This window comes from Lithobates pipiens, unplaced genomic scaffold, assembly GCF_037356315.1.
Source record: "Lithobates pipiens isolate NorthernLeopardFrog02 unplaced genomic scaffold, aLitPip1_a1.2 Scaffold_19, whole genome shotgun sequence".
Classification (NCBI taxonomy): domain Eukaryota; kingdom Metazoa; phylum Chordata; class Amphibia; order Anura; family Ranidae; genus Lithobates; species Lithobates pipiens.
The window spans coordinates 177,200,780-177,226,295 of NW_027507764.1; the positions used below are offsets into that span (position 1 = coordinate 177,200,780).

General features: G+C 42.0%; 2 protein-coding genes across 2 annotated transcripts in view; one reads left to right on the plus strand and one right to left on the minus strand.

Annotated features, from left to right (window-relative positions):
- Positions 1-362: 362 nt before the first annotated feature.
- Positions 363-21,770, minus strand: ASTE1 (asteroid structure-specific endonuclease 1). The gene is made up of 5 exons (XM_077491508.1): positions 21,698-21,770; positions 14,754-16,084; positions 11,309-11,519; positions 9,582-9,768; positions 363-7,174 (listed from the first exon to the last, which is right to left on the minus strand). Exons 2-5 carry the CDS (start codon positions 16,068-16,070, stop codon positions 6,880-6,882), a joined length of 2,010 nt encoding a protein of 669 aa, XP_077347634.1. The 5' UTR covers positions 16,071-16,084; positions 21,698-21,770; the 3' UTR covers positions 363-6,879.
- A 39-nt stretch (positions 21,771-21,809) lies between these two features.
- NEK11 (NIMA related kinase 11) overlaps positions 21,810-25,516 on the plus strand; it is a 379,114-nt gene continuing 375,407 nt past the window's right edge. Inside the window, exon 1 of the mRNA XM_077491509.1 lies at positions 21,810-21,904. The gene's annotated coding sequence lies outside the window, so the exon portion shown is untranslated. The remainder of the gene's footprint in view (positions 21,905-25,516) is intronic.

Consider the following 25,516-nt stretch of genomic DNA (forward strand, 5'->3'; position numbering starts at 1 on the left):
CAGCTTTGGGAGGTATGTAAATGGCCTTCAGTGATAGCAAGGGCATTAATTCAACTTTAGTCAGAGCTGCACAGTTTTTGATCTACAAACACTCCTTATCTGCATAGGCAGTTTTTTTTTTGGTAAAGATGAAATAACCCTTTAAGTCAGAATATATTTAAAAGCAGCCAAAACAGAACACGGTTGCCCCATTGTTCACAGAGTATGAAAGTGATCTACTGTGCTGGTGTCAGAGGCTAGGAGTTCCTACATGTGCATTATGTCATCTATAATACTACAATGAAAGTCGTAATAGATATAATAAAACGTCCACTGTAGTGCATAACTTGTCCAGAAACAAATCTAACAATTTTAAGACATAATATAAGAAAACATTTTATTTACAGTTATTGGGAGAAAAATACATCTACCAAAGGTATGTGTAAAACTGATTTTTTTAGGGTATACAGTTAGGTCCATATATATTTACCAGGCACAATTTTAATACCTTTGGCTATGTATGCCACCAGAATAAAATGAAAATGAAACAACCTAAATAAATTTGAAGTGCAGCTTTCAGCTTTAATTCAAGGGGTTGAAAATGAATATCAAGTTCAAATTTTAGGAACTGCAACCATTTCTATACACAGTCCTCCCATTTTCAGGGGCTCAAATGTAATTGGACAAATGAATATAATCATAAATAAAATGTTCATTTTTAATATTTTATTCAGACTCATTTACTGATAATGACTGCCTGAAGTCTGGAACCCATGGACATTACCAAAGACTGTGTTTCCTCCTTTCTGATGCTTTGCCAGGCTCTAACTGCAGCTGTCTCCAGTTGTTCTTTGTTTGCAAGTCTTTCTGCCTTTAGTTTTGCCTTCAGCAAGTGAAATGCATGCTCAATTGGGTTGAGATAAGGTCACTGACTCGGCCATTGCAGAATATTCCACTTATTTTCCTTCAAAAGCTCCCGAGTTGCTTTTGAAGTGAGTTTTGGATCATTGTCCACCTGTAGTGTGAAGCACCATCGAATCAGATTTGCTGTATTCGGCTGAATCTGGGCTGACAGTATATCTCTAAACACTGCAAAATTCATCCGGCTGCTTCTGTCACATCATATCAATAAACACCAATGACCCAATGTCACTTGAAGCCATGCATGCCCATTCCATCACACTGCCTCCACCATGTTTTACAAATGACGTTGTGTGCTTTGGATCATACACTGTTCCAAGCCTTCTTCACACCTTTTTCTTCCCGTCATTCTGGTACAGATTAATCTTAGTTTCATCCATCCAAAGAATGCTTTTCCAGAACTGGTCTGGCTTTTCTATTCTTCAGGCTTATGAATTGTTTGCACCTTGTGGTAAACCCTCTGAATTTGCTCTTGTGAAGTCTTCTCTTGATTGTAGACTTTGACAACGATAGGCCCACCTCCTGGAGAGTGTGCTTCATTTGTCTGGATGTTGTGAATGGGTTTTTCTTTACCATAGAGAGGACCCTGCGATCATCCAACACTGTTGTCTTCTGTGGACGTCCAGGTCTCTTTATGTTGCTCAGCTCCCCAGTGCGTTCTTTCCTCAGACTGTACCAAACTGTTGATTTTGCCACTTCTAATGTTGCTGCAATCTCTCTAATGGATTTGTTTAATTTTTGAAGCTGTACAATGGCCTGTTTCACTTGCATGGACAGCTCCTGGAATAGATTAGAAAAGATTTCAAATGCAAATACCAATACCAACTCCAGACCTTTTACCTGCTTAATCGATGACAAAATAAGAAAGGAGAAGCACACACCTGGCCATGAAATGGCTTTTGATTCAATTGTCCAATTACTTTTGGGTCTTTGAAAAAAAAAAAAAAGGGGGGGGGGGGTTCTTTAAAATTCTTAAAAAGCTGCATTTCCTATACCCTTCTTCCGACTTGGATGTACATACCCTCAAAATTAATCCTTAAGCCGCGTACACACGGGCGGACTGTCTGTCCAACTTAGTCCGCCGAAACACATTTCAGCGGACAGTCCGCTCGTGTGTGGGCTTCAGCGGACTTTTTCAGCGTGCAGTCTGGCGGACTAAGTATTTCGGAATTTCCGTAATATTGTCCGTCCAACTTTGGTTTCAGCGGACAGTCCGCTCGTGAGTAGGCTAGTTCGACGGACTAAGTATGGCGCATGCTATACTTTTACACGGCGAAAGGTTGCATTGCTGTGTATTGGACGTCCTATTTCTAGTCCCGTCGTACGTGCTGTACACGTCATCGCGCAAGCTTTCGACGGACTGTTTGTTCATCGTGTGTGGTCAAGTCCGTTCATTCGAAAGTAGGACGGACTGTCCGTCGGATTGTCTGACGGACTTAGTTGGCCAGACAGTCCGCCCGTGTGTACGCGGCTTTAGAGTGTGTACTTTCAGCCCATATCCATTATATAACTATAGCTAGCTTGAATATGTTTTGGTAAATACCTCAAATAAAACAAATTGTGCCTGTGTCCAAAAATATATGGACCAAACTATATATATATATTTTTTTTCCCCAACACTTTATTTCAGAACAACACGGTAAGTACAGAAGCCACAGTTATGGCAATGCTAAACTGGAACATGTTCAATACAGGACCAGTCACTCTGCCAATGCTCCGGTAATAGGATGTACTTCAACAGGTCCGTGTACTCCTCAGAGTAAACAAATTGATGGCAGTAGGACCATTTTTTAAGGAATTTATCCCTGGCCACCAGGTCCTCCATCTCATCGATTTCAGAAACTTTTTTTCAATCAGATGGCTATAGTCGGTGACCGAGTTTCCAAAAAAAGCAGGATACAGCTCTTTTCTGCTGTAAGTAGGAGAGGTGGAATAGATTGCCTGTAGACCTTGCTCAAGAAGCAATGGCAGTGCAGAAGAAAAAATGCAGGGTCCTTCGGTAGCTTGCGGTCCGTGAATTTTTGGGTTATGCGGTGAACCTCTGTCCAATACGAATGGAGAAAACAGCAGGACCAGAAAATCTGTAGAAGAAACCCGGATCCCTTTCCACACCTCGAACAAAAGTCCGAGCATTGCAGGAACATCCTCTGGGTCTTGTTTAGTCCAGGGATGTGAAACTGGTGGCCCTCCAGCAGTTGCAAAAATCATGCCTCTGCCTGTCAGAGTCATGCTTGTAAGCCTTGCGATGCCTCATGGGACTTGTAGTTCTGCAGCAGCTGGATGGCTGTCAGTTTTATACATGTATTTTAACTGATCTGTATAAATATATTTTATACAAGCTTTGATATGATTGCTATTAAACGTGATTAAAATCTCCTCATCATTTACATTTAAAAACCGGCAGCTGCCATACATGACGTTATAAAACTGCCCTAAACTGTACAATACAAATATTGTATAATTATCCTATACAATAATCCTGTTTTAAAAATTCTCCAGTGCATTACAAGGATACATATTCTCAAGCTGACTTTATATATTAGGTTTGACATGAATGGAATTCAACATATTATATTACATATATATATATATTTTTTTTTTTTATCTGTTTAAAAATGTTCTCCATTTTTAGAACAGTTCCATAAAATGTACATTGTAAAATGACCAGTTATGATGTTTCTGGGAAGTCTTCCAGGACGGCACTCTGCGTTTCCTGTCAGGTGGGACCAGTCATCACTCAATCAAGAAAGAGGTAAAAAAAAAAAACCCTGTGCTCCTTAGTTGTGAAAAGTATTGACTCACACCAGTGCACGAGAGTGAAAACACCTCAAATTTTCATACACCAATAAACCAAAACGGGTGGGAAGTAGGCCTACGGTCCTGCGGTCATTTTCTCAAGTCATCTTCCAGGATGGCACCCTGAGAGAAGAGCAAGTAGCTCAGGCTTACCTTAGGGCGGGACAGCAGCCTGCAGGACTTTTTGACCGAATGCCAGATCCAGAGGCGACAGCAGCTCCACCTTGTAGTGCCTCAGAAAGGTGTCCTGGCTTGCCCACGTTGCTGATCTACTGACGCTCCTGCCCTTTTTGCCCAAGAGGTCGTCAGAGTTCATGTAGAGTGTGCCTTAAGGTTAGCAGGGACTGCTTTACCTGTCTGTTTATAGGCTATGGCAATGGTCTGCCTAATCCATCTTGCTATGGTTGTTTTTGAAGCCCATTCAGCTCTTTTCTGGCTGCTAAAATTAACTAACAGGTGATTGGACTTTCTAAATTCCTTCACTCTATCTAAATAATGTAACAGACATTGTCTGACATATAATAACATAAAAGATCTTTCCTACTTGTTTTGAGGGTTGACATAAAAGGAAGGAAGCACAATTTCCTGTGAACACGCAAGGCCAACTTTGGAAGGTACATGGGATCCTGTCTAAGCCCTTGTACACACGGTCGGAGAATCTGTCAGAATGCGTCTTATCGGACTGTGTCATCAGATAATCCGACTGTGTGTGGTATGCATCGGACTGATTCCGTCCGATCCAATTTTCCAACATGTTGGAAATATTTCCCGACCAACTGGGCCGGACGGACCTAATCCGATCATGTGTAGAGCATTTTCATCGGACCAAGTGCCACGCATGCTCAGATCAAATTCCTACATCAAAGCTATTGGGTACTAGCCTGAATGTAGTCCCATCGTAACGAAATTACGTCATCACGTTCTGAAAGATCGGATTTTTCGCCAACTTGGCCCGACCGTGTGTATGCAACAGTTTCGGATACAATCCGTCGGACTAAATCCGACGGATTTGGTTGGCAAAATCTCCGACCGTGTGTACGTGGGCTAAGAACCCTGTTCTCAAATAATAAGAAAAAGGGCTCTTTGATTGACAGAGACTGCAGGTCGCCTACCCTCCTGGCCAATGTAATGGATAGAAGGAAGGCTGTCTTAAGGGAAAATAACTTAAGTGAGACTTGAGCCAATGGCTCAAAGGGTGCCCTAGTTAGAGCCTCCAAGACTAGGGTCAAATCCCACAGTGGAAATGTACTAATTTGCACCACGGACATCCTCACTGTAGCTGACAAAAATCTTTTAATGAGGGGCTCCGGAGCCAGTCTCCTGTCCAAGTATCTGGATAGGGCTGCTTATTCTCCTGTGACCTGCCATTAGTACCATCTTCCCCCATCTGCTGTACCCCGCAAGGGTATAGATACACCCCTGTGGTCTCCTGCATTGCTGCGGCTGTTTCGGGACCCTCCTCTCACTCCACAGCCAGTGCACCTGCGGGCCTTGTACCTGATGCGGGAGAAGAGCAGGATGTGGACGCCTGCTCCGCCACCAGTCCGACCTCCGCTCCCGTGTGAGACGCCATTTTCTCGAAGCCTGACCCAGAAGTGCCCCGCTCTCACAAGGCGGCGCCGTCACTTCCAGCGTAAGGGGGAGGCCACGTAATTTCACCGCCCCTCTGCTGGTACAATGGCGCTCACCTTCTCTCCTCAGCCACCAAGCTCCACTCACAAGCCTGGAGTCGGGGGTCTGCAGGAGATCCGACTTCCAGTCTCCTGCTCACTGACAACACCGTCAGGTGAGGAAGGAGCAGGAAAAAATGGTTCCTGAAGTTCTGGGTACACCACTGTGCCCATGGTCCTTCAGTTCTCAGATGGGCTCTTCCAAACCTCTGCTGCCCCCCCCCCCCCGAGATGGCAGGGAAACCCCCCTCCCAGGAAGGGCCAGCCCTACCAGACCCAGAGGCTTCCCAAGCCTGCGGTTCCGGCTCCCAGAGGGAGATCTCCAGCCCTCAGCTTTGGGTCTAGAAAAATTAAACTATTTCGCTGTGGGGAAACACAATTAAAAACTGAGGAGCACAGGGAGGGGTGGGGGTTTTTGACCTCTTTCTTGATTGTGTTTCCTGTCAGGTGGGACCAGCCATGTCTCAGGGTGCCGTCCTGGAAGACGACTTGATAAATTAAATTAAAATCTTTTTTAAACTTTTTATACTTGGCAGTATAGTATTTGTATGTCTTGCATATGTATTTTTTAAAGGATAAGTTCACTTTTTCTAAGATGTACACCCATATTCAGGGTGTAACCTGTAACATAGTGCTGCAGTACTACTTGTGTAGCAATTGTTTATGCTGCATTCGTTTTTCTTATATTTTTCCTGCTAAAGTGGGAAATGCCTTTAAATGCCTGCAATGTACAGGACCACCCAGAATTGTTTTTTGTTTTTACAAAAGTGGAGTAAGTTAGGTAAGTAAGCAACTAATTAGGTAAGTAAGCAACTAATTAGGTACAAGGTATAGTAACCTATAGCAGCCATTTAATATGCTCTTTACTGAACCCACAACCACACAAGTTGGATTTTGACTGATTGTTTGGGTTGCTGGACTTTGTACTTGTATTCTTAAGCCATTTAATTGGAAAAGTCTGTAAGAGATTCAAGGGTCTATTTATATAAAAAAAAAAAAAAAAAAAGAGTGAATGACGCAGCATTGACACATCCAGCATGAATAATCCCCATTTTGTGTCTAATTTGTGTTTTTCCTAATTGTCAGGATCATCTAGTAGCCATAATGTAGTATTTTCCTGAAAACAACACAATTAAGAATTACTGCATTCTAGCCACTAGCTGGAGCTGACAAATATAGGAAAAACACATATTAGACACATTACAGGGACTATTTATGACATCTCTGTGAATACTGAGACTTTTATACAGTGTAAGGTGAAGTGTCCATGGTGTATGAACGCTCAACCTTTGGTCTACCAAGCATAGTGAACAGCAGCAGGATGGGATGAGTAGCCCTTAGGGATATTATTGAGACAGCTCTCAAGTAATAGATTTCTGAGTAGACTGCCTTTAGTTGCCATCTTACGCCTGAGAAAATTTGCAACCTTTACCGGTGTTTTCATGCTATGATATGTTCACTGCCCTGAGTAATTGCAATTTGGTTCATTTTTAGGTCAAATTGCACTAGTAGGTCAGTCTTCTAGGTACAGAGTAGCAAATCTGTTGCTTATGTTACTCTGTGGGGGATTCTCTGTCTTGCTTGGCATATTGGCTGATGTTTTGCCCGATTTCGATTTTTTCTTCGATTTTTTGGATGCTGATTTAGATCTACTCTCGAAACAATCTGGTGGTACAGCAGACATTACAGCACCAACACAGTCCCGGTATAAAATCTCCAGGGGTGGACATGGCTTGAAAATGTCTTCGGCGATAGACAATGTCTTCAGCTTCTGCACCAAACAATACACAAGAGAACCGTTGTACAATCTAGATAATGGGAGACAAAGACAGACATATATAAAATATTTCCGGGTGTAACAGTTTTGTAGCAGAGAACAATAAAAAGTAGACAGACTTTATAACTATGAAACATGTTGGCTGTAGACACTTTAACTTACATTGACAAACTAAAGTTTGTTGCTAATGATGATTATGATGACAAAGACAACTGTACCCTATCTCCTTTTTAGGTCATCTGAATGGAGAGCTTCAAGAAGCATTGTGATGCTATTTCAAAACACATAGTAAATCCTACATGATAGTGCATATGTTCTTCAGTTGTGTCACAAATCAATGAGCTAGTGATGCTGAACAGTTTTGATATCTCAAAATCACTGAGAAAGATGCTTATTACACACTAATCAGTGGCACATCCACAACCCTAATTCCAAAAAAGTTGGGATGTGGTGCAAAACCTACATAAAAAAAATGCAATGATTTGCAAATCTCCTAAACCCATATTTTTTTCACAATAGAAGATAAAAAACATATGAAATGTTTAAATTGAGAAAATGTACCATTTTATGAAAGGAAAAAAGGTAATTTTGAAATTGATGGCAGCAACACATCTCAAAAAAGTTGGGACAGGGCAACAAAAAGCTGGGAAAAGTAAGTGGTACAAACAAGGAAAAACTGGAGGAACATTTTGCAACTAATTAGGTTACTTGGCAACAGATCAGTAACATAAATGGGTAAAAGAAGAGCATCTTAGAGAGTCGGAGAGTCTCAGAAGTAACGATGGGCAGAGGTTTACTGATCTGTGAAAGGCTGCATCTAAAAATTGTCAAACAATTTGACAAATGTTCAACGTAAAATGGTCTGTTGCAAAGTGGAAAACTATTCTGTGGTCAGGCAAACTGAAATTTGATATTTTTTGAAACCATGGGTGTAAATAGAAGAGGGCCCTTCCGGCTTATCAGTGATCAGTTCAAAAGCCTGCATATCTGATGGTATGGAATGGGCAGCTTGCATATCTGGGAAGGCACAATCAACACTGGAAGATATATCCAGGTTTTAGAGCAGCATATGCTCAGGCAAGAATGGGACAACATTCCTCTCCCAAAACTCCAGCAAATGGTCTCCACAGTTCCCAGACATTTATGTGTCATGAAAAGGGAGTACTACATTGTGGTAAACATGGCACTGACACTAGACAATTCCTAGGTTAACAATGTGATGTTAGTATGCGGATAGACTGACCCAATTACTCCTATGTCATATTATCCTGTAATTTTAGCTTTGTGCACAGAATCTCCTGAGCTAACCTCTCCCCATATTGGGGTTTAGATAAGTATGGCTAAGTTGTGTTGCTCTGATATGTTGAGGCATGTTGCTGCCTCAGAGATAGATTGTTGTTTGTTATAAGATGTGCCTTGCTGTGGCCTGTTGCCGCAGCAGGAATGTGCCCCTGTGTGGGTAATGTTTGCCCCGCATAGGGCAGTCTGTATGTTTATGAAAAACTCAATAAAAAAGATCTTATAAAAAAAAAAAAACATGGCACTGACACAAATGTTTTGAAATTTGGGTTTTTTTGAGGCATGTTGCAGCCATCAATTTCAAAATGACCTTATTTATTTCTCAACACCAGTGCCTCCTGGCCCTTTAAGAAGTTTCTGATGCCGGGGGGGTTGGGGAAGGAGTTTCTGATCATGTGACCGCCGCGAGTGGCTGTCACATGATCAGAAAGCTCCTGATGACAAGGGATCTTTCCGTTAACCGCCAGTAACTGTTCTGTGAGCGCGCAGGGGGCATGCTCTCGGAACAAGCGTTTACATTCAGGTACGCATACATGCGTCCACGCTGCATTAGGGCTATCTCTAAGGCTGTCGCCAAAATGCATCAGCTGTTTAGTTTGTCACTTTTTTTTAACCAACCATTAAAATCGCTATATGGACTACAGAGTTGCCGGCTCAATCCTTTTACTTGTTACCATTCAGAAAGTGCCATGCAACTCGCAAATGTGCAGTATGAAACAGGCTGTGAAGACGCAAGGCTTCAATTCCTGTTTCCCTTAGTAAGGATGCTGGGGCCTGCATCCAGAGCCATTGAATGTGTAGGCTACGGGTGCCAAAATTGCGGGCTCACTGGACAGGTAAGTGTCCTTATACTAAAAGTCAAAAGCTACAGTATTATTTTTCACCCAGGCTGGAACTCCGCTTTAATACACGCGTCGTAAATGCACCGCAACAGACCATTCTGGTGTGAATGGGCCCTAAAATGACTATAATTCACTATTTAAATAAAAGAATACTGTAAATGTGTATTTGTCCTAAGCACTTACAGTATCCATGGCTTATTTGAGAAAGGTCCTCGGCTACCTATAGAGTTTTTATTATTTATAATTATCAAATAGATTAGGAAGTATGACAAATGAATAGAAGCAGCGTAATCTGACCTGGTTAAATCCGGTACTAGTAGAGGTGTACATAGAAGATGATTTAGCGACAGGACCATCTGCAGGCAGCACTGCCATTGGCATAGTATATGTAGATCCTCCAGGTTCAGCTTCCTGTCCTGTGCACCTTCCGACTTTATCTGTTTCATCTGCTCACACACTGCTTGTGGGCCATCACCCTGAAACTCTGAACAATAACAAGTTAATGCTATAAAAGTCTCACAAGCCTCACTTCAGACCGCCAGCCAAGAGCATCCCCCCCGCAGTGCAGCTGCGCGCCCCTGCTATCCCGATCCCGTGTATAGCCACGACGGCTCGCGGGATCGCGCCTACCTGCCACAGTAAAATGACGGCAGCTGGTCGGCAAGCCGTTAAAGTACCGTTCAACTCCAAACTGTAAATGTTGAACACAGATCCTAATGGGAGTGTTGATTGCCACTTTAAAACAAGCTGCTATCAGGCTTCAGCTGGCTTTCAACAAGCTTCAAGAAGTACTAAAGCCTGCTAGCAGCCTATTTAAAGTGGCGATCAACACTCATTAGGATCTGTGCTCAACATTTACAAACTGGAGCTGAATAGTATTTTAAAAGCATTAAAGGAGCTGGCTGAAAGCTCTGCAAATGCTTAATCAAAGCTTGCTGTTCACCATGCTCTTATACAAGTCTGTGTGAAACGGGCCAAAAACAGCTTCAAGGAAGGTGAATCACATAGTGGTCACAATGAGTCAACTGCAAGTCAAACTCATTTTTATTATTATATCAAATGTATCTCCAATTCAAGTGAAATACATCTGAAATTAAGTAGCATTTGCCCGTCCATACAGGCTCATAACACAAAAAATCACTATGGCAAATATTCGTATTGTTATCTACTGAGTTGAAGCTGCCACTGTCATCACTGATATCTACTTCACATGGCCCCCACCCGTCTGCATTGATAATTTTTCCATGACATGACCATACTTTCATGTGGTTGATCCATGGCAGCTGTAAAAGTTATAGGAGCTGCCAAAGGATCTTTGACTTCACGAGACAATCTTGTGATTCACACTCTGTACTTACGCTGTACAAACAGACTTATTCTAAGACTAGACGTTATAATGGTGTTTCATTGCCCCAATCAGCAGAAAGAAGGTGGAGAGGTGAAATAGGAAGCTACTGAACCTATAATAAAATATGTTACCTGTCTGGCTGTGCAATGTGGCAGAAATGTCCAAATCATTGCTGCACATGCTCAGTTTGTTCTCTATTGCTGGAGAGAACATTTCCTTGTTGATCAGAGCTAGCCAGGTCACATGGTATGACATCACACATATGGGCATGTATACAGATCCCTCCCTACTCCTCCATGCCCAGTAACTACAAAAGAACACAATGTGTGGGGTGTCACATCTTGATTGATGGATGATCTGCCTCCCATAACAGCACGAGGACACAGGCTGTCGTGGAAGTCTCCTCCTACCTGAACTCTCAGCACTCAGGCAGACCCTGCAGTTTATCACGTGACTATGGTATACAGATCAGCCAAAAAGGTATATAGTGGCAGTATTTTAAATGTAAAAATAAGATTTATAAGCCGTGGGCACCGGGGGAGGGAGGGTTTCAGATCAACTATTTTCAGATTACTGGGTTTAGTAACACTTCAAGGTTTGCTGCCAACAGTGCAACATATTGTGTATGCAGACTGACAGATAAATAAAGGCAAAATCTAGTAATCTAGTTACATACCAGGCCTATTCAAATTGCCATTGATCTCTCCATAAACAATTCCTATAAGGACAGCTTTATAATGATGCATTTTCACTTTTGGGTCAGCGTGCTGGATCCAGTAGCACAGAGCAGCCAGTGTTAGATGGTGAGCCGGTGGTACAGACTTCAGATCAGTCATTTTCACTTCAATGGTCCTTAAGAGGATCTTTAGGCTCGTGGACGAGGAGAGCTGAAAGTTAAAACAGGTTTTTTTTTTTTTTTTTATAATAACAGACCTTATTTGGCATCTATACTCTCTCAAAACCAAGTACACCAGAATAGACTTCACTCACTGAAAATTTGAGAACAAACTGCATTGGTTTGCCAGCAGTACTGGTGCAACACAGTGTACCCGCGTTTTTTCACGTGGTTATCCGCAGTTTTCATGTGGGTTACCCGCAGTTTGCCATAGAATTCTATTAGATTGTGTACCAAAGATGCAGCATGCAGGACTTTGGTGCGGTTTTAGAAAATGCACCAAAAATGTGCAATCTAATTGAAGTCTATAGGAAACCGCCGATAACCCGCACAAAAAAAAACAAGGGTACACCAAGCTGCACCCGCGTTGATGTCAAACTGTAGCACGGTAGTGTGAAACTGCCCTAACACTAGCGGAGCTTCTAGTGCCCCTTTACACTACAAAAACATCCTTCAGATCAGTTCCGGAGGCGTTTCTGCATGTGCGTTTTTAACGCCATTCCAGATGCTTTTTTTCTTCTCTTTTCCTGTTTTTTTTTTTTCACTGATATGGGGTCCGGTACGTTTTTGATGCACTCGTTGTGGTGTGAACAGATCCTTACACATTTAGAAGAGTGGTCTGGGATTCCGGTGTGCTTTTAGAGGTTGTACTTATAGGTACTGTAAATATCTCCTAAACATGCGCCGTTTAGGATATATTTACTGTGTTTTGCGCCGATAACATCATAGGTGCATGCGCTGTGAAGAAACAGCCCCCATGGCCGTTTCTTCATGAGTGCCATGACTCGCGGCACCCGCGCACATGCACGGGAGTGACGTTACATGACTCCTGCCAGCCGGAGTCTGCAGCCCTGGAAGGAAGAGGGGCAAACATTGATACTGCCTGCAGTGGGGATGGCGCAGGCTTTGTTTGAAGGCAAGTGTCACATAATGTGCTAGTATGTGATGCAAACTAGCACATTATGCTTTTACTTTGCAGGGGCAAAGGAAGGAAGTAAAACCCATTACTTCCTCTTTAAAGCAATTAAACCTCAACCTACCTGCATATTGGCAGCTTTTTTTAAACCCCTTGCACACCTACCTTGGTTCTGCACTGTGGTGCGTGTATCTCACATTGACATGCATACATTGGTCTTAAAGATAATGTTACAGAAAAAAAAATCAAGTAATTTTAAATGTTTACTTGCAGTGTTTTTTCCATTCAATGGAATTTTTTACTAACTTGCAATGTGACTCTAAACTTGCTAGTCAATTCCCTGCACAGCCTTCTCCTCTTCTAGGAGTGTCAAAATCCTCTCTGTGCTGGCACAACTCCTCCGTCTCTCCCCTCCCTACATAAGACCCCTTTCACACCCAGGGCGTTTTGCAATCCACCCTTAAACTGCTGCTCCATTCACTCAAGTGTGAAAGCCGGAGGGCTTTCATACTGGATCGGTGCGCTGGCAGGACGTCAGGAAAAGTCCTGCCAGCAGCTTCTTTGGGGCGGTGAAGGAGCGGTGTGTTTGCCGCTCCTCCCCCACTGCTCCCCATTGAAATCAATGGGGTAGCGCTGCTATTGCGGCGGTTTTAACACAGCTCGTTTCTCGGCCGCTAGCGCGGGGGAGGGGGGGGTAAAAGAACCCCGCTAGTGGGTGAAATGCAAATCCGATGATAAAACACAGCTAAAAATAGTGGCGTTTTACTGCCGACGCTATGGGCGGCTTGGTGTGAAAGCCTTCCAACCTTTTATGTACAGTGGATATAAAGTCTACACACACCTTTTAAAATGTCAGGTTTCTGTGAAAAAATAGACAAAGAAAAATAATTTCAGAACCTTTTCCATCTTTAACCACTTCACCCCCGGACCATTTTGCTGGCCAAAGACCAGACCACTTTTTGTGATTCGGCACTGCGTTGATTTAACTGACAATTGCGCGGTCATGCGACGTGGCTCCCAAACAAACATTTATGTCCTTTTTTTCCCCACAAATAGAGCTTTCTTTTGGTGGTATTTGATTACCCCTGCGGTTTTTATTTTTTGTGCTATAAACAAAAATAGAGCGACAATTTTGAAAAAAACGCATATTTTTTAACTTTTTGTTACAATAAATATCCCCCAAAAATATATATATAAAAAAAAATTTTCCCTCAGTTTAGGCCATTACGTATTCTTCTACATATTTTTGTTAAAAAAAAACAAAAAAAAAACGCAATAAGCGATTATTGATTGGTTTGCGCAAAAGTTATAGCGTTTACAAAATAGGGGATCATTTTATGGCATAATTTTTTTTTTTACTAGTAATGGCGGCGATCAGCGATTTTTAGACTCATACCCAAAAAGACTGAGTGCTGTAATAAAATCAAAAGGTGCTTCAACAAAGTATTAGTTGGGTGTGCACACTTATGCAACCATATAATTTTATTTTTTATTTTTACTTTCCGCCACCTAAAAGATTTCAGTCTGTTGTTCAACTAAGTTGTACAGTTTATAGGCAACATTAAAAGGTGGAAAAAGTTCTGAAATGCTTTCTCTTTGTCTCATTTTTTTTACATCACAGAAACCTGACATTTTAACAGGGGTGTGTGTAGGCTTTTTATATCCACTGAGACTCTCAGAGCAGGAGTGAATTGGAGTGTTCCAAGTCTGATGGGGCTGCTAATATCATAACTAAGATGGCAGTGCCCAGCAGTGGTTTTAGGGCTTTTGGGTGTCTGCTTAAAAGTGGCTTTAACAAGTAAATAAAATATATAAAAGGCACATATAATCTATCTTAAAGTTAAAAGTAATAAAATATATAAAATGCACATATAATCTATCTTAAAGTTTGTTGTTGCAATGAATGGTCCGCAGACAGGTTCTCTTTAAATTACAGCATACAATGGTCCTCAATTAACTCTAGTCATACACACTTTAATTACTCTCAATCAGCCCCATGGGTTGAATGGGAGAAATCAGTAACTGGGCCATCCACACTAAACAGCATGTATGGGGGAATATCCCTCTGCTGGCTCTTGTATTCTGATGGCTGACACCATCCACTGTTAAAATACCTGAAGAGTCACTGCATCTGACTGGATGCAGTCAGTCACTCTTCAGTTATGAATTTTCAGCCAAATTTTTCAGTTGAAATTTGTCAACTTGAGTGGTGCCAACAGCCACCCAAGGGCCGAATTTTGCCAGATTTAACAGGAATTATTTGCTAGCATTGAAAGCAATGGTTTAAAAATAAAAGCTCTAGAACCTTACCCCTGGGAGATTTTGAAGTGAAAGATCTTCATTACAATCTTCAGAAATTAAACTGATCTCTACTTTTGATCTTCTCACATTTGTCTCCAATCTGTCAAACTCTTCAACAAATATCCGCTTACTCCTCTTACTTTCTTGAAGTTCAGCTTGTGAGCTCTGGTACATGTTTAGCAGTAGTGCATAGATCACTTTACGAATAGGCTGGGTTACCAAGTGCGCAGACATCCTCCTAAAGTCCTCAACCTGTGCATGAAGGAATACTCTCCTTAGTACCAAAGCATCGCTCAGCAATGGAGAAAGAGATCCTTTTGCTAAAGCGTTTTGAACCCAATCTGGCAAGTTTAGCTGCACTGCAGTGGGAGAGACATACAAACCTCCATGAAAAAACGGTTCAAGGTTGACCGTTTCATTAAGGTTATATTCTTCCATGGCTGAATAAAGGAGCTGTCTGGCTGACTCCCGATCCTTCAGGTTAAGATACTTCAGCACATTTTCCATGGCTTCCTCTACATCTGCAAACCTAGACAGCCAATTTAACAGGCCTTGAATCTGAACATGTTTCCGGCCACTGTGGCTCACATTTCCTATCGGAAAATGAACCCTACTAAAAAATGTCTCCAAAGCCCGTAGGCTGATGTAGTCATTTCCAGTGAGAACTGCAAAAAGAGGCAACAAAGAGATATTCAAGTTGTTAAAATAATTGCACAATCTCTGTGCTGAGAAACTGTGTGCTGGTATATAAGAGTTTTGGCTTTCTTTTATGGTGCCAATAATTTTCCATTGAAAGGCGTTAAGGGGACAATAGCCAGCCTTTATATCAAAGATACAGAAATCGCTGTCAAAGGTCAGCACGGGGCAGTTCCACAGATTGGCTAGTGCAACTATTTCTCTATCGGCTTCTGCGAAACACTGGACAAATGGCACATTCAGCTTTTTCAAGACCTGCAGAAATACCTCCCTTATCAGAAGAGGAAGCACGCTGCCGCCGCCTCTCCCGGTGGACAGGTTCGCTGCCATTCTGATCTTGTCCTTGAAACGTTCCTTTTGGGTTTCCAGTTTCTTATCCGATATATCACAGCCTCCATCAAACACAACATAAGCTTCTATATTGCAAACTGCCAAAGTATCAAAGAACTTATTAAGGATGTCTGTAAATGCAGCATAGTCTCCACCATGCACAAGGTCCAAACCAGAATCGAAGTATAACTTGTGGTACAAATTGTTTCCATCAATAATTAGTTTGGTGTTTCTCATCTGCACATTGTTGCAGAAGTTTCTGTTTGATCCCACGAAGCTCATTAATCCCTGAATTCCCATTCTGACAGGCAGATCTGTAACACAGAATAATGCAGCTTATTAAAAACACATAAATAGATGTATAGATAGATACATAGACATACATATAACATTATCCTACAGGGACCCAATTTTTTTAGTTTACTACCGCTTTAAGAAAAACATATAAATGAACATATGCACAGTATGTTCAGTGACATTTAAAAAGAACATCACTGCTCTCTTTCAAGACCTCTCCAATTTAGGAGACACATTGATTTACTGAAGGAAAACCTACTCTGCACTACAAGTGCACTGTAAGTGCAGTCATTGTAGATCGCCGTATATCTGAGGGGAAGCTCTGCTGATTTTATCATCCAATCATGTGCAAGCAAAAATGCAGTTTTATGCTGACAGGTCAAATTTCGTATGTCAGGTAACACCTGGCAAGGATCTGCAGCACTTTATATATGGAAACCTGCCGCTTTCCCTCTGTTAATTAGGTGCAGACCCTGTTACAGTTTCTATTTCACTGTGCAAAATAAACTTGTACAGGTGGCGCTTATAGACCGGAAACAAGTCTACCTGCTTAGCTAATGTGGCAAACTTATACAAACTTGTGGCCACTCCTTATAGTTTCCTGTGCCATTATAATCACTAAAGTAGCTTAGGTAATTCCCTGGAGGCAGTCTATTGATCCAAGATTCTGATTAGGCCTCTTTCACACTGTAGCTTGAAAAAGCTCAGTACAGCTTATTTTTTTTACTGAGCCAACATACAGCCTATTACTTGTAATGTGCCTATGCACACAGGCGCATAAAAATGCTTGTTTACACGCCTGTGTGCATAGGTCCATTACAATTAATGGGCTGGATTTTAGCTCAGTAAAAAAATAAGCTGTACTGAGCTTTTTCAAGCTGCAGTGTGCAAAAGGCTCTTATGTGAATCTAAATTGTGTTCGTCGTTGCAGTCTCCAAAATGACTGATAAACATACAATTTCAATGTGGATCTATTTTATCATTCTGTAAAGTGTACACCAGATGTCACCCTACTCCAACTTTACATGATTGCATTATGAAACATTTAGCGGGGCACGGTTAAGACAGACCTTGCACTAAAAACACAACAGTCTGCTTATTTAGTCTGCTGCTCCAATGCCAAAGTAGGCAACAAATATGTTAAAGTATAGATGAAGAGACATTAAGTTCCACATTGGCACTACAAGACCCAGTATTTCCAGCTATACATATGCACATATTAGAACTTCATCAGAATAGACCCTACAGCAGTGATGGCGAACCTTGGCACCCCAGATGTTTTGGAACTACATTTCCCATGATGCTCAAATACACTGCAGAGTACATGAGAATCATGGGAAATGTAGTTCCAAAACATCTGGGGTGCCAAGGTTCGCCATCACTGCCCTACAGACAGACAAGTTGGGGGTTATTTACTAAAGGCAAATCCACTTTGCAATGCAAGTGCACTTGGAAGTGCAGTCGCCCTAAATTTAAGGAGTAGATCTGAAATGAGGGGCGAGCTCTGCTGATTTTATCAACAAATCACGTGCAAGCTAAAATTCTGTTTTTTATTTAACCTTCCATGTCCCCCTCGGATCTACAGCGACTTTACTTTCAAGTGTACTTGCAGTGCAAAGTGGATTTTCCTTTAGTAAATAGGCCCTTTTCTCTCTTTCAGACCACTATGAGAGCCGGACTTGTAATAGTCTCTGGGAGGCACTAACCTGTTCCTTGCTCAGAACTCAATAATAAAGTTATGCCCCCAGAGGTATTCTAATATGGATTTCATCTGTGGATCTCTGCATCAGGCCATCAGATTAGAAAAAAAAAACTAAAAGGGAACAGGCCACAATCAATGCACAAATAAACACTCTGGGGTTGATTTACTAAAACCGGAGAGTGCAAAATCTAGAAACCAATTAGATTCCAGGTTTTATTGTCAAAGCTTAATTGAATAAGCTGAAGTTAGAAGCTGATTGGCTACCATGCAGAGCTGCACCAGATTTTGCACTCTACAGTTTTAGTAAATCAGCCTCAGTATGTCAGCACAATTTAAATATTAAAACTGATTTAGACAATTTTATAACAAATGAATAATAGGATAAAAGACATGATATACAAGGCATGGGAAATGACTCAATGTGGAGGGCATTGTAACAGAAATAGATACATGGAGAACAGGGGGATTTGAAAGAACATGTCACAGACCTATAGAAAGGAAGACACATTTGTCTTTGTGTATACATAGGGGCGGATTTACTAAAGACAAATATACTGTGAACTAGAAATGCACTGCAAGTACAGTTGCTCTAGATCTGAGGGGAAGATCTGAAATGAGGGGAAGCTCTGCTGATTTTATCATCCAATCACGTTCAAGCAAAAATGCAGTTTTTGATTTTCATTACATGTTCCCTAGAACTAGAGCAACGGCAGTGCACAGACTATTTACCTTTAATAAATCAACCCCCTAAAGTCCAACAACATTCTTCCAGGAGTCACTTTTTTTCAAAATTAATCTAACTAGAAAAATGTGTGAATCTTGTGTGAAACATTTATATATAGATGCCAAAGGCCGTGTTCACATTGGTACGACAAATACTTCAACATTGGGGACTCATGTCACATGACGTGTGAAAATCAATGTTTCCCTATGGGAGTCTTAACTGGTCCGACACAAGTTGGTCCGACTTTAAGGCCTCATGAACACTGGATGTTAAAATAACGTTATATAAAAACGCCAGTAGCTTTGCAGTGAGTTTTTCAACTTTTTTTCAAATTTTCAGCTTTTTTTCAACGTTTTTGCAATCGCGTTTTTTAGAGTTTATTTGCGTTTTTTACCATTTTTCTGCATTTTTTTTTTTTGGAAGAAAAAAATATATATATTTTTTTCCAATGGATCAAAAACGTTAAAAACCGCTGGTGAGCGATGTTTTTGAGCGTTTATCAGTGTTAGAGCGTTTTTACAGCTGAAAAAAACATCTCCTAGAACCCACTAGTTTTTTTTTTTTTTTTTTTACTGCTCAAAAACACCACTGCCAAACTGCTGATAACAGCCTATGTGTGCATGGACATAGGATAGGATAACATGATGGAGAGTTTAATGACTGTAGACTGCCAAAAACAGCTGCTGTAAAAAAAAAAATCCAAAAACATCCAGTGTGCATGAGGCCTGAAAATGCTCCATGCACTACTTTGGTCCGACTTTGATCCTACTTCAGCCCATTGAATATCACTGAATCAGATCAAAGTCGGATCGCCGTCTTGATTTATCCGACTTTGGCATGCGACTTGTGTTCTGATGATCTTGAAGTGGAACTCAACGCCAAATTTTAAAATAAAAATGGGTCCCCCCCTCCAAGAGAATACGAGGCCCTTCAGTCTGGTATAGATTTTATGGGGAACCCCCACGCCGAAAAATCGGCATGGGAGTCCTCCCCAAAATCCATACCAGACCCTTATGCGAGCACACACCCAACATGTCCCAGAAGACTGCAGGGAGGGAGAGGGGAGGAGAGTTTCTGTTCGGATCGCCTAGGGCAGTGATGGCGAACCTTGGCACCCCAGATTTTTTGGAACTACATTTCCCATGATGCTCATGCACTCTGCAGTGTAGTTGAGCATCATGGGAAATGTAGTGCCAAAACATCTGGAGTGCCAAGGTTCGCCATCACTGGCCTAGGCAATCTGAGTGGAAGTGGGAGCTAGTAAAAAGAAATACCCCCCCCCCCCCAAGAAAAATTCTATGTCAAACATGGTAGAGCAGGGGGAGGAGGACTTAAAGCAGAACTTCCCCTTTCAGGTGAAATTTCACTTTAAGTTCCAGACTTAGACACCCTGTCAGTTTTTTTATTGCCATCTGTGTCACATTGGGGTGATTTAAATTCACTTCCTGTCCCATGGCAAAAACAGGAAGTGAAAGAAGAGGGACATGAGGGAAATCCCTGGCTATCACCAGGGCTAGTGTCTCCATTGAAATATTTCCCCTATACCAAATCCAAGCTTACATCTCTTTCCCATCTTCCTGGATTTCCAGGATGCTTTGCAGCTACTCCTCTGCTGTTAACGTTCAATTTCTAAAGACTATATTTCCCATGGTGCCTTGCTGCCTGCAAGCAGTGATTCCAGAAGTCACTCCAGCTCCTTCTCTCAGCGCCTCTGTAGTTCAGAAGGGAGGTGTTCCATCAGAATAGGAGACCCATCAGATTCACTAATGGAAGTGACGTTCCGTCATGGCCATCTTGGTACACCCCACACTCATCCGCAGTAAGACTACAGTCAGAAGGCGGCAAGTGGACATCTTTTTACATCCACTGAAGTCATGCATTTCACACTTATTTTTACCAGTAAACTCAGCTTATACAGTATTTTCTAATTTGTCAGACTGTTTTGATGTTGAATTTTAAATGCAGCGGTGTTCTGTCAGATTAGCAATTCTGAGAGATCAGCAGGCTTGCTGCTGCTTTTAAAATTGAACATCAAAACAGTCAGACAGATTTCAAAATACCGTATTTGATTATATAAGCTGAGTTTACTGGTTAAAATAAGCGTGAAATGCACGACTTCAGTAGTTGTAAAAAGATGTCTGCTGCCGCCTTCTGACTGTAGCCTTAGTCAGTGCTAGGGGTGTACCAAGATGGGTGGCACAGTGGTGTACTGGGTAGCACTTGTGCCTAGTAGTAAAAAGGGTCATTGGTTCGAATCCCAACCATGACACTACCTGCCTGGAGTTTGCATGTTCTCCCCGTGCATGCGTAGGTTTCCTCCGGGTACTCCGGTTTCCTCCCAAAGACGTGCTGGTAGGTTAATTGGCTTCTGTGTAAATTGGCCCTAGTGTATGAATGTGAGTTAGGGACCTTAGATTGTGGGCTGATGTGAATGTACAATGTGTATGTATATATATATATATATATATATATATATATATGTAAATTGATGGGGCTACATAAGTACCTTATATAATAATAATAAAGATGGCTGCAACGGAATGTCACGTCTGTTACCTGTTACAATCTGACAGGGCGCCTAATCTGATGGAACACTGGCTCTGTGAAATAAGTGACACAGATGTGCCTACTAACAGTGACTACATGTCATAGAATTCCAGGAAGTGATTGTGCAGGGATCTTCATAAAGTTTGTTTACAGATGTCAAGATCCTTCGGATTATTAGTAGGGATGAGCTCCGGTGTGTTCGCATACTCCAAGTGCGAAGCCCGCCAGGAAGTCAGCGCAGCTAATCACAGGCAGTGAGGCATTTCTGATCTCTGCAGCTGCACGTCGGGGCAATGTCTCACTGCCTGTGATTAATACAGCCCTGCGCTGACTTCTTGGCGGGCTCTGCACGTGGACCACGCCGGAGCTCATACTTATTAGCAGTTGTCTGGAAATAATTGAAACACAATGTGGAAACGAATATATGATTTTACATTGTGACCATAGATATGGTTTGATGTGATTTGAAATAAAAGCTGTCACACATAGAGGAGCTCTGTGATTTCTCCCCTCTCTCAGCTCTGACATGGTAATCTGCTGGGAGTCTGTATATAACAAGTGAGTGTGTCTGCAGAGCCAGCTCAGACATGTCCTCCACAAAGACCCCGGGCACAGGGAACCCTCACCCTCCTATACTACAACAATCACTCTACTCACAGCCTTGGTCTCCAGGAACACACTCTGAACACTCACAAACACCAGAACGTCTCCATGCTGTAAACACACGGCGCACTCTGATGACGAAAGACGTCTGCCGTACGAGAGAGCCACAGTTTCTATGGATACCGAGATGTAAACAAAGCGTGACAGCAAGCCTGCAAGAATATTATAATAGAGTTTGGAAGACACAGAGGGATCGCCGAGGTAATCAAGTCACTAATCATTGTTTAATATTATATAGATCTGTTCTTACTGACAACTATAGTGTCCAATTCTAATAGAGATACCTGCTGATTCATGACATGTGTGCAATGCTTAATGGCACATTTAAAAAATGATAAGGAATCCTGTTGAAAAAACATTATTTAACATGTATTTATTGTTTATGTTACTTCTACTCTGATATTATATTCAATGTTTAGTTTTGGGGGGACTGGGTTCAGGAATTTTACATTTAATTTTAAATGTAATTTTAAAGTGGAACTAAACTCATAAATGTAAAGCAGAACTCACATTTACTCCAGCACTCTGGTGTCCTGGAGCGCCCCCGGCTGGCTGCTGTCATCTTTTTCCACCTGGTGGCTTCCGGGTACCAATCTCCAGCTGTTTTAATTGGCTGGGCAGAGGTGACATCAGCGCATGCGTGGCAATTCAGTCATCCCAGCATTGCAGAAATATTGCACTGAGCTGCACATGCAGTAATGATCAATTACTGTAATGTTTTGAATTTTGATTATATGTCACTAGGTTATCAAAGTGGAACTTTAGTCAGAAAATGAAGTCCCGCTAGATCAGGCTGGCCCCTTTTGCAGGTATGCCGTAGCTCCCAACTGTTCCTGATTTCGAGGGACTGTCCCTGATTTGGAGCAATGCCCCTCTGTCCCTCATTCCTCCTCATTTGTCCCTCATTTTGGTCTGATCTATATAGATATATATAAAATACACATTTTATCTATCAAAAAGTGTTTTCCAGCACTAAACCTTTCTTCTGATTTCTAAATTGCTGCATTTGTAAATTCCAAAAGCCAATATAAAGGAATGAAAAAAAAAGCACTCGTGGGTTTAACCAATCTTGTTTTTTTTTGTACATTTCTCCTTTAAGGGGGCTTGGCAAGGGGTGCGTCCTATGCCTGCATATTTTTGCTGATAGGTATCCCTCATTCCCATCTCAAAAAGTTGGGAGGTATGGGTATAGCTATGCAAAAAATTAAAAATAAGTGCCTATACTGTTTAAAATCCAGTAATACACTGCCTCACCCTGCTCTGCACATGCCCAGTTGCTCTCTATTTTTAGACACTGTTGAGTTTGTAGAGGTCGATCTGCAGCAGAATTAAACCCTCATATCCTTTACAGCCAAGGAAGCTGCTTCTGTTTGATCTGCAGCTGCCATGGTGTTGCACATGTGATCAGTTATGACACCAGCCACTTGATGGTTTCACAGTTTGGTTAAGGACACAAGTAAATGTGACAGGTGGCAATCCCAGCATTCCAGGAATGTAACTGTTTTTTGAAACTGTTAAATCAATGGTTTTATGGTTTACTGCTGTTCAGGGGCTCTGAGCTTCAGCAAAATGGCAGCCTCCAGCAAGAAGAAACAGGAGCAATGCTGGAGGCAGTTTACAGCACACAGAAATTATGGTAGCATACCACCTTTGCTTAAATGGTCTGAGGTCGCTTGCCAGTGCCGGCATCTGCTCCTCGGCTTCCTGGGAGTTCCGGCCCTTGGACATCTTGACATCTTGATTTCCAACACAGTATGAAGTAATTCCCATGCATACACAGGAGGACAGCACCATGCAGGCACTGTGCCTGAAGGTAAATTGACATTGGCATAGCTCACACATGCATAGATCAGTATACCTCCCACAGATTATATGTCTCTTCAGCAATAAAGAGTTTGTCCGCTCAGTTTTTTTTTTTATTAAGACTTTAGTTCTGCTTTATGCCCTGTACACATGGTCGGACTTTCTGATGGAAAATGTGCGATCGGATCGTGTTGTCGGAAAATCCAATCGTGTGTGGGCTGCATCTGACTTTTTCCGTCAGAATTTTCCGACACAAAGTTTGAAAGCAGGATCTAAAATTTTCCAACAACAAAATCCAATTGTTTAAATTCCGATTGTGTGTAGACAATTTCGATGGACAAAGTGCCACTTATGCTCAGAATAAATTACCAGACTAAAGCTATTGGCTACTGGCCCGTTTATAGTCCCGTCGTACATGTTCTACGTCACCGCGTTCAGAACGATCAGATTTTCCGACAACTTTGTGCGACCGTGTGTATGCAAGACAAGTTTGAGCCAACATCCATCGGAAAAAATCCGATGGATTTTGTTGTCGGAATGTCTGATCGTGTGTATGGGGCATTACAGTGTAAGTTTACCTTTTCAAAAAAAAACTTAAAGGTGAACACTGTACACCCTTCACACAGAAAAAGTGTCAGTTAGAGGATTGAGATAAACAGGCGTGCTTACAATGACCAGCTTTTATTCTTTTAAAATGTTTATCCCAAAGAAACTGTTTCTCTAACAGCTTAAAAAATGTTAGCTGGAGTTCAGATTAAAGCCATAGCTTTCGAGAGCCGACACAGCGGTTCGCGAAAAATGCTCTTGTACAACAACAGAACAAATGATTTTCATGTAATTAGTGTGGTATTTGTGCAAAAAAAATTGTGTGACCAAGACTGTGCATGCTCAGAAATGAAAGAACACATTACTATACAAATACAATGCATTAGATCACTTCCGAAGTTGTATTCTGTTGTGCGAGAATTTTCGTAATTTAGTATTAATCTGTAGGGTTTCGATATGAGACTAGCATGAAAAAAAAAAAGAATGGAAGATAATTTAACCCGATATTCTTACTGTGTGTATGAGGCTAATGCCGCGTACACACGATCAGATTGTCCGGCGTACTTAGTCCGCCGAAACGCATTTCAGCGGACAATTCGATCGTGTGTGGGCTTCAGCGGACTTTTCCAGCGTGAAGTCCGGCGGACTAAGAAAGTATTTTTGCACTCCAATCTTCCCATCAGACTTGGGTTTCAGCGGACAATACACTCGTCAGTATGCTAGTACGGGGGACTAAGAATGACGCATGCTCAAAGCAAGTACGAAAAAGGAAGCTATTGGATACTGGCTTTTTCTAGTCCCGTCGTACGTGCTGTACGTCATCGCGCAAGCGAACGTCGGACTTTCTGTGTGTCCGTGTGTGGCCAAGTCCGTTCGGTAGAAAGTCCGCCAGACTATCCGCCGGATTGTATGTCGGACTAAGTACGCCAGACAATTCGATCGTGTGTACGCGGCATAAAGGCTCCATTCACACCTAGACATTTTGGGATTGCAGCGGAATCACTGCGATTCTGTCCACAATCTCAAAGTGCACTACAATCACAAAATGCAGGTTCAGGTGTCATTATTTTAATGACACTTTACCAGCATTTTTCGAGCATTATTGGGGCGCCTTTAACCCCTACTAGTGGCCAAATAAAGGGTTAAAAGCGCCCACAAAGTGCTGCTGCCAAACGCGCTTTGCAGGCGCTTTTCAGGCGTTTTGCAGGCGCTGTCCATTGATTTCAATGGGAAGGGGCCCTTTAGAGTGGTGTATTCACCGCTCCAAAAACGCTGCAAAGAAGCTGCTTGCAGGACTTTTTTTGATGCCCTGCAAGCGCAGCACCTCAGTGTGAAAGCACTTCGGCTTTTACATTGGGATTGCAGTTGCAACTTCTTTCAGGCGCTTTTTTTTTTAAAGCTAAAGCGCCTGAAAAACGCCCCAGTGTGAAAGGGATCTCAGTGTGAAAGCACTCGGGCTTTCAC